At 39.2% G+C, this 9,619-nt stretch overlaps 1 protein-coding gene across 1 annotated transcript; it reads right to left on the minus strand.

The window, feature by feature from the left end:
• Positions 1-1,238: 1,238 nt before the first annotated feature.
• Positions 1,239-9,538, minus strand: ppp1r11 (protein phosphatase 1, regulatory (inhibitor) subunit 11). The gene is made up of 3 exons (XM_067611724.1): positions 9,251-9,538; positions 6,484-6,592; positions 1,239-5,269 (listed from the first exon to the last, which is right to left on the minus strand). The coding sequence occupies exons 1-3, from the start codon at positions 9,326-9,328 to the stop codon at positions 5,085-5,087; spliced, it is 372 nt and encodes a 123-aa protein (XP_067467825.1). The 5' UTR covers positions 9,329-9,538; the 3' UTR covers positions 1,239-5,084.
• Between the last annotated feature and the right edge of the window lie 81 nt (positions 9,539-9,619).

Consider the following 9,619-nt stretch of genomic DNA (forward strand, 5'->3'; position numbering starts at 1 on the left):
TACAAGCCAAATAATTATTAGTTGATTTTGGTTGACTTATTATTAGTCAAATGAAATACAGTTTCAAAGAAAAGTCTCTCACATTGTGAATGACCTCCACTAAACATTACAGTTACTGAAACAATCTGCTCAGACAGTATTAGCAGCATGTTGCAACAAGGTAATTAATCTAGCACATGGTCATAAATGGTGGCTAAGCAAACAAGTTTACATTTAACAAGTGGATTTTTAAGAATCAAGGCTAATTATTAGTTACGTCATTCACACACACAATTAGGCAGGAGGTTATGGCTGCACACAGTTCAGCTGAAGTAACTGAAGTAGTGGAGCAGTGTCTGATTGGCTCTGACCTAATTACCAATTAAATGACAGGTTCACAATTTTTCAAGTCTGTCTTTAAACAACAGTCAGGTGTCCATATGAACAGTGAAAGAGGTTTTCCTCACTGTAATCATTCCTCCTGTTTATACTGGATATTAAAAGATCCTTCAAATGTGCTTTCAATGTAAGTGATGGGGGACAAAATCCACAGTGTGTCCACACAGTCATTTTGTGCAAAAACGACTTTAAAAGTTGAAGCTTATATGAGTCTTCAGCAGTCTGAGTTAGTCACATCAAGTGGATATCTGACACATTTACAGTCTTTTAGCATCAAATTCCTTTTTTGTGTTTCCTCAGACAGTGTTTCCCTGTTGAGCTGTGGTGAAAGTATAGTAACAAAAAGAGACTTCAGCACTAAAAAGACTGTAACGTTGAAAGATATCTACTTGATTTGACTCATTTGGACGCTGAAGCTTCATATTAGCTTCAGATAAACTACTAAATACACTTTCGGCTTGTGGATTTTGTCCTCTATCACTTCCATTGTAATTGCATTATGAAGGGATCTTCTAATGGTCAGTATGAACAGGAGGAATGATTACAGCAAGAAGAACATATTTCAATGGTCATTTGGGCTCCTGTTTTAAGACAGACTTGGAAAAATTGTGAACCCACTCTTTAACACATTTTTACAGAGCCTGAGAGACATGGTGACAAAAGTAACTACTTCATGCTAGGCTCTGTGCATTTTGAGTGGAGGGGGACTTTAAATATATATACTACATTGAAATAAAGTGAAAAAATAAAGAGGTTTTGGTCACTGGGGACCTGCCAGCTCCAGGCTTTCAGTGCATCGACTGTTTGCTTGCAGGCCAAGACTTGGCATTCACTAACTAGTGTCAGTAATATACAACACACACAGTTCAAAACTTTAATTCACATTAAATCTGCTCTCATTATGCTTAATAGTATATACAGAAAGGTGCATTACCAGTACAAGAACAATGTACATATGTAACAATGTAAATGTGTGTTGACAGTACACAGAATGGTGGCATAACTGAACTGTAAATTAAGTGTAATCCACAGTACTGTCACATATCAAACATGAAACTGTTGAGGAGGATGATGATGATGGTTGAGCCTGTTTCAGGTGAGTTTTGGTCATAGCTGAGACATGAGTACAAAGCCTGGGCCAGCAGTCATGCACCTTCACCTCTTCTATCCTGTACGCAACATTAGCTCTGATCCAGTTACACATGTACAGCCTGGTCAGGAATGGACCTCTAATCATAAAATCGACTCACCTCACAGCAAGAAAACATGTCAGTCACTCTGCAGAGCACAGCAGGAAAAGCACAAACACCCATTGTCTTTGAATAGAGTTCGCAGTGGAACTGTAGATTTTTTTTTTTACGACTGACATGCAGCTGAATTAATGATAACCTTTGGGTGCTTCATCCAGTGAGTTCAGTGAATGTGTGCATGAACTGAAATAAACTTTTCTTATTTGTCTGTTTCTTATTGTCAATTCAACCATCTTATACCCTCACTTCACTCATTTACACCCTCTGCCTCTAAAACCAGTTATTCTGATGCATCATCTCTAGAATTGTCCACAGTGGAAACAATTGATTTATCTAAAAACAAAATCAATCAAGCAAATGAAAACCAGAAGAGGATTTAGAGGTTAAAAATAAAAACTCTCATTCTGTTAATGAGGTTTCTTCAAATCTAATGCTGTCTGAAAAATTTAAGAACAAATGCGCAGTGATTTTAAATTAATCATTACAGCAAACTGAAAATTGGAGCTATGCAAAAATAATCAAAGGTTTAAGAACAAAAGCTTTGGGTGAGGGAAAGAGAGCTGAACTGGCAGCCTTTGAACAGAATCAGGAGTCTCTGACCCAGAACCCCATTCTTCATATGTAGTTCAACTAGTCCAGGTTTACATGATGTTAGCTAGATTAAATGATCTTATTAGTTTTCATCAGTTTTCCCTTTTGCTCGTAGCAGTAACTATGATTTTCATTTCCAATTCATCTGCAGGTCATTTTCTGGATTTATTCATATATCATTTGGTCCATAACAGTGGATGTCAGTAGTGGTATAAAACAGTAAAGCAGCAAATGGTCACATTTGACAAGCTGGATATATATTTATCGAATAATCAACACAAAAACAGTGAAAAATGCAGGTCAAATTTTCCCATAGCCAGAGGTGATTAACTGACCAATTGTTTTAGTAGTCCAAACTGAATTGGCAATTCTTTTTTCATATTTGTATTTTTTAAACAAGTTTAGGTATTTATTGTGAAATAAACCATGATAATTGCACTGACAAATCTTGATATTTCAATATTCTTTGTTTTCTCTTCTAAAAATTACAATGATTCTCCATTGGAGCCTGTAAGGAGATTTGTATTTGAAAAGGACTTCATGTAAAGTTGATCTTTAACAGCCATGATCCAGTGAACAGTAAATAACCCTGAACTTTTTGTGGGTTTGAGCTTATAGACGTTTTGATCTAGCTGTGAAAAACTGAAGAATCCAGACTGGTGTCACATCAACAGCTAAATGAAGCCAACTGCATGTATGAAGAACAGGGCCCGAGGCTGTAGACTTTATATATGCAATACTGATTACTGAACACATTATACTGATGCTGCCTAACAGCATGTGTAGTAATGATGGAATTACACTCTGTGCAATATGATCCCGCAGCAATCATCACAAAGGTTGACATTAGTTTTAAACCTGCTCTACAAATCAGACAGAGCAGATACTCTGCAGCCAGATCAATGTCCAGTCTTCAGTTCTCACACACTGGTTTGTAATTGCAATGTTACTACACACACTGTGGTCAACTGCATGCCAAGTATTAGCAATTTAGAATTAAGACTGGCAAATAAATAAAAAAATAAAAACATCGATGTATTATATACAATTATGTCAAAAGCATAATAGACAGCTGGACAGCATTTTATGGCCTTTCCATCTCCATCTCTTCAAAGCTCCTCACATACAACACTGTATGCTGCGCTCCACTCACACGCCATGAGACTGCATATTCAGCAGGAACTACAAACATGGAGTCTGAGCAGAGATTTCTCAGCTTCCTCAGCTAGCATCATTATGTTTTAACCACTTACACTTAACAAATCACACACACTTAACATTCCTGCTGCTGACCAGTCTCCAAAGCGTACTTCACTGCTTTAGTGTTTTTAATAAGCAGCCACTGGTTTGCATTAATTGACTACAGTATGAAAATCACACTTTCAGAGACCTAAAGCATCTAAAACACCACCACATGCTTCATGGAAACAGTCAGCAGTAACATATATATATGACTTGTGGTAAAAAAAAAGGATGAAACATGGCACAGTCCTTTAACAGCACTGCATGACCCTCAATCTGTATGTTGAAGGGTTAAACACTCACAGCTGCTGTCACTTCCTGTTAAGTAGGTTAGCTGGCACAATGTGGAGCATGATCTTAACTGTTGAGAGGAGAGAAGGATTTTCAATTACGCTAATTTAATAATCCATTCTGCTCTGGGTTTTTTTTTCTCTGACATGGTGACATCAATACGCAGCAGACCCGTGTGTAATCTGTTTTTTGACACGTTTTAGCTCATTTATTACAAATCACATATTCTCCACACCAGTGCTGCTGATGTTCCCTGCCCTCCAGCCAGCCATTGCTTGCTTGGCTTATTATTGTTGTTGTCAAAGCTGTGTCATTGTGTTGTGGTAACGCAAATGTAAGTTCGCACTGAAGAAACTGAATAAAAAATTAATCAGCATAGATTTTGATAATTAACTGTGCAGGTCATCAAGTAAAACAGCTAATATACTGGCATATGTGTGTGAACTGAATATCAAACACCTCACACAACTTGTGACAAGCATTTTCACTATTTTTTTTTTTTTTTCAAAAATTACATAGCCTGACTGAAATTGCATTTTTGGTGCCAATTTATATATATTTAGTTAAGATTGTCAGTGCTCTGAACACTGAATGTGCTTCTAAACAGTCATTTCTTGTTATTTATTGGTTGACATATAGACAGATACTGATAATCTGCAGTAACCTGGTATGACCTGTTATGGAAATAATCCTTAGTTGAAGCCCTGATTGTATTACCACACAACTCTGACAACAATAGAAGCAAACAGGATTTTCACAGTGATGGATTCCCAAAATCTAACCAGCTGGTTGATTTTGATAACATGGTGAAGGGAATGAAAACCAATGGCTGCCTGCAAGGAAAGAAAACATAAAAAAATCCTACAGCATGCTTTGGGAAACAGTCATCAGTGATGTGTGTGATTTGTAGTAAAGGGGCTAAAAGATGCAAAAACACTGGTATGGCCCTTTAAATTCTCTTCTCAGCACTGCATGACCCTCATTTTTTCATAGCTCCTGTATGATTAAGAGCTACAGAATGAACTTCTACTTGCTGTTATTTTATGTTTGGTAGTTGGCACAATATACAGCATGCTCTTAGCTGTTGAAAGGGGAGCAGGATGTCCAATTAGGCTAATTCAATAATCCATGTTGCTCTGTGTTTTGTGCAGAGGCTGTAATCCTACTCCAGCAGCTGGGAGCTTGTGTGTGTGTGGAACGCAGCATCAGGTCTGTCTGTACCTCAGTGATGGAACTAAACTAAAAAACAGAGTGCAGGTTTGTACTGTATCACTGTCGTGGTGAGAAACCCCTCACACCCCACCCCCCCAAACAATCAGCCTGCAGTGCTCCTTAGTGGGCATGTGACCCGCCAGAGTTTGGGGGCACTGTGGTCCCCCCGCCCCCCCTCTGTCCATGATCTCTCCTGCCGTGACCCAGGATACAGTGAGCGCTGCCACACCCTTCATCATCATCTTCTCCCTCGCTTTCGGAGGATGACTCTCCGAACTGCCGGGGCTTCTCATAAATACAGCAGCCTGAAACACAACGTGCTGGGTTAGTGTCTGTCGACGGTGGATGTAATCACTGACTCCTTGCTCGCAGTTTGAAAATCAAAAAACACATCTTCTCACGTTTGCTCAGAAGTAGTAACTAAAGGGAGCCTGTGATAAAAATAGCTTCTCAGCGGCTGTTTGATTTTATAAATCACACTGTGCAGCAAGAGGATGAAAAGACTTAGATGTGAAGCGGGAAGATTATTTACATGTTGATGTGCAGCGTTATGTGTGTGCCTGCAGGAATATGGAAGAACATCAGGGCTATATTTTACAGGTCTGTCATTTCATAGGAAAAGAAATCATAGTTTGGTACTGGTTTGGTTATTCTCTGTATATGTAAAATTGTACACTGTCTTTATACAAATGTTACATTTCTGCATCTTCAGCTGACCTGCGGTGGTCTAATTAAGACTCTCTTTATTAGAATTATCATTTTGAAGTGTCCCAATGGAACTCTGTCCTGATTTTCTGTATAATTAGTACCAAATGGCATCATTCTTTTCAGGATAACTTTTTGGGAAATTTTAAAGGAATTATTCAAAAATTACAGACCCATAAAATAATATTACAAAGTTATACTTATTTGCATTCTAATATTAAATATTAATAAAATTCTGAGGAGATAAGTCAGCTAAAAGAATTTTGAGATTATGACAACTTTTTCATGTGGTCTTCTTCCATACAACATCTTAAGAAATAAGTCTGCTGTTATTCTAGATTTTTCTTATTGTCATCAGATCCTTGTACACTTGTATAAAGCACTGGCACTGTGTTGTTGTTTTTTATAGTGTATTCCTAGATTCCAGATGAGATTCCAATTAGCTGGTTTTGGATGTAGATTGTTCCAGCATTTCTGACCCTGTCAGGATTTTGGCTAGATTTGCTCTCCAAAGTTTAAAATCAGTGGTTGGTAGACGTGTTTTACACTGAGATTGGGGACAACTGTTTTGGATTGACGACTTAAGATTTCACCACGTTTCACTCACAACTGTCATCTTTCTTCTGAGTGAGCCCAAAGTCACACAGTGTGTAAGGGTCTTTATTGGTAGGGATAAAAATTAGATACCTATCAGATCAGGTTCAAACGACAGCATGTGAAATTCAATAATCAGACATTTGTTGAAAGAGAAGCAGACACTATCTGCATTAACTGCAGAGAAAACATCTCAGTGTGTGCTAAGAGAGCAACTCACACTTTGAAGACCTCCTCCCCAGGTGCTCGTTGTCAACTGTGTCACTGGACCACTCCACCTTCTTCTCAGTCTTCCTCTTCCTCAGCTTGATTGTCAGGCTGCGTCCCTCCTGTAACATGTCAGGTCTGTTGTGAGATGCTGGGCATCGAATGTAAAGCGCTGTCCCCTACCAGCGAGAAGGTCCTGCTCATGACTGAGGGGCTTTCTGTGTGATGTGAGCGTAACCCATCATATTCTCCCCTTGAAGTAATGCATGTCAGGAACTACAAACTCTCCTGTCTGAGCAAATGCACAGAACAGTGAACAGACACAGTTTAACTTCACTTACATTGCAAAGTGTGGACTTAAGTTGTAAATGTCAAATTATTTGGAGGTAACATTTATATCAAGTCATTCATTTATCATCTTGAACATGGGGTGCTCAGCTGCATGCAGCACGCTCTCATGCACACCCTGAATGACAGGCACACAGACAGGGCCGGTAAAAATAGTCCACTGGCCCACTGGGATTTGTCCCAGTATGCCAGTACAACACTAGCCGTAACTTACTGTTGCGGCTGCAAAACGGTGGATAAATTGTTTTGAGCATCACACAACCCCCACGATATGACTCATTCCACTAACAGAATTTGATCCATTCGGTCTGATGACATTTGGAAGTCTAGAAGAGCTGCACGATTAACGGCCAAATGGCCAAATGGCCAGCACGGGAATGTTGCCCCCGACATGAGATTTAAAAACTCTGTATACTGTGAAATAAAGAGAGGTTGATCTGGTGGTGATAGGCCACCTCAGCTGCTGTCATCAATAATAAATATCTTCATCCTGGTGAGTTTATATCATTTTAAAGTTACACAGCATGTAGATATCTATGTGTATAAACAATAACATTAATGCTGTATTTTTGCCTTTAGATGACATTATTTTGAGTGTGGATGGAGCAGCTAAAATGTTAGCATAGCTCTGATCCATCTGAACTCCATTCAGAAAACAAGCATTTTAAAAGTTGTTTGCGTTTCGTCTTGTGGACAGACCTGACAAAGCATGAATTCAACTTTTTACAAATTGGCATCATGATGTAGTTATTTCTGCATCCTTTTGATCTGTTTAATCTAGAGTTCATACTGGCTGAGCTTCAGTAACATCACCATGTTAGTTGAGGACTAGTCGGTGCTGCCGTTGTTCACTGGCTGTTTGGGGCGAATAAACACAAATCATCCTTTGGTCAAACTCGTGCAAGTAACGCAAGGCCCTTGGTGTGTTTGTTGCACCACCCATGGGCACCACTATGTTTTCTTGGGCAGCCATGTTTCTGCAGGGTTCACGCTCAACAGTTGCCATGGTTGCTGGCACACCCCGCGGAGGGCAGGACAGCCACTCAAACCGGCCGTTCTGAACAGAGCTGTTCAGACAGGATGAGAAGGCTGCTGTGGTGCTTGATCCTTGTGGTATTTTCACCAAAACATGTCAGATACATTTTTTCAAGACCGGGGAACTGTGTTAACTTGTGGAAAAGGGAGACAATATATGGCCCCTTTAAAAAAACAGCCCCTGATCAATAGTAGATGGACAGCTCTGATCAGCAGCTGTATTATACAGTAATATAGTGTATTTGATGCGTGGTTGAATATAATTACTGCTTTGTTTTACTGTCCTCCAGGCTCATTTCTGCACATAGCTTGGGTGTGACTGTGTTAAATGCTAATGATGTTCTTGTTGCTGCATTGCCTGGCAGGAGTTTTTCATATCAGTACCAACAAGACCCAAGTACCTGAACCTGCTACAGACACAGCGAGGCGTCCCCTCTAGAGGAGTTTCTCTTAGTGTATCATTACATGAGAACATTCTGTCCATTCCAAGACACACGGCTACTGTAACGCCATCTGCACTTAGCTAACCTCCAAACAGGCACTGTCACTTTTAAGGAGCTTAACTAGCGTTAATACATCACACCCCGTCAAACTCAGAAGCCACGTTATAATTTCAAGCTGATATCATCCCTAGTCAAAAAGTCCTATGTGATTTTCATTTTTTCCAATAGAATCCTTGAGGACTCCCATACATTTCTAAAAATCCTATAGGAATTCTGTAAGACAAAGTTTTGGTTCTTTTGGGATTTTCTCTATCCTATTGGAAATCTGATTTTTTCTATTGGTTCCAATAAAATCCCTTAAGATTCATATAAATTTCTAAACATCCTATAAGACTTTTTGTCCCTTTTTTTAAAAAATGTTAAGTTCTTGTAGAATTTTCACATTCCTGTCGGGAATCTGTTTTTTTTTTTTTTTCTATTGGATCTTACATATATTTTAAACGTCTTACAAGACTTACTCATTTTTGCAAGAATTAGCAATAGGACTCTTATTATTTATTCAAAATCTAACTTTGATTAAAACCACACTTGATTCCAGTGATCAGAATTAAAGATTTGAACGGACTGTAACGTTAAGTCCATCATCTTTGACCGGATGCATGTGGTGGTTGTAAATAACTGTGAACCAAATTTAAGGGATTTTCCTTGAAACTTTGGAATATAGTCCATGTCTTTGATTTGGAATGTTAAGGATTAAGCTCTGCCAATCACCATCATACTGATTAAAAATTCAGTACATTATTACAATTTAATGTTCACAATAAAATTACCAGGCTTATAGACAGCGTTCATAAGCAGCGCGGCCTTCATTTGACTGGAAACAGCTAACTGTTACAGTACCGCTGCATAGAAAAACGGTCCAAACATGTTGGCTGGCAGCTCTGCGTGGTTTACCTGCTGGGGCGGCGGTGGGGTGCTCGTCTCAACAGTCTCCGTTATCGTCTCACTTGACGTCCCGGGAACCTCCGCCATCCCTGCAGCTGCCTTGCTAACGCTAACGTTAGCTAGCTTTTAAGATGTAATAGAAGCTGAGTCAACCGTCAGTGAAAGACAGTGTCTGCAATATAGCGTTATATTATCAACAATAACCGACTTCGGCTTTTTAAATCACAAACTGAATGAAAATTGAAGGCGGTAGGCCTGAGTAACGAGATGTGTTGAGCACTCTGGTGAGATGTGTCCAACACAAAGTCAAGCAACGATATGAGTCAACCAGACACAAAACGGAAGTGTAATGTTTTCACATCAAAACTAATACCAGCT

Source organism: Thunnus thynnus, chromosome 15, assembly GCF_963924715.1.
Source record: "Thunnus thynnus chromosome 15, fThuThy2.1, whole genome shotgun sequence".
Lineage (NCBI taxonomy): Eukaryota > Metazoa > Chordata > Actinopteri > Scombriformes > Scombridae > Thunnus > Thunnus thynnus.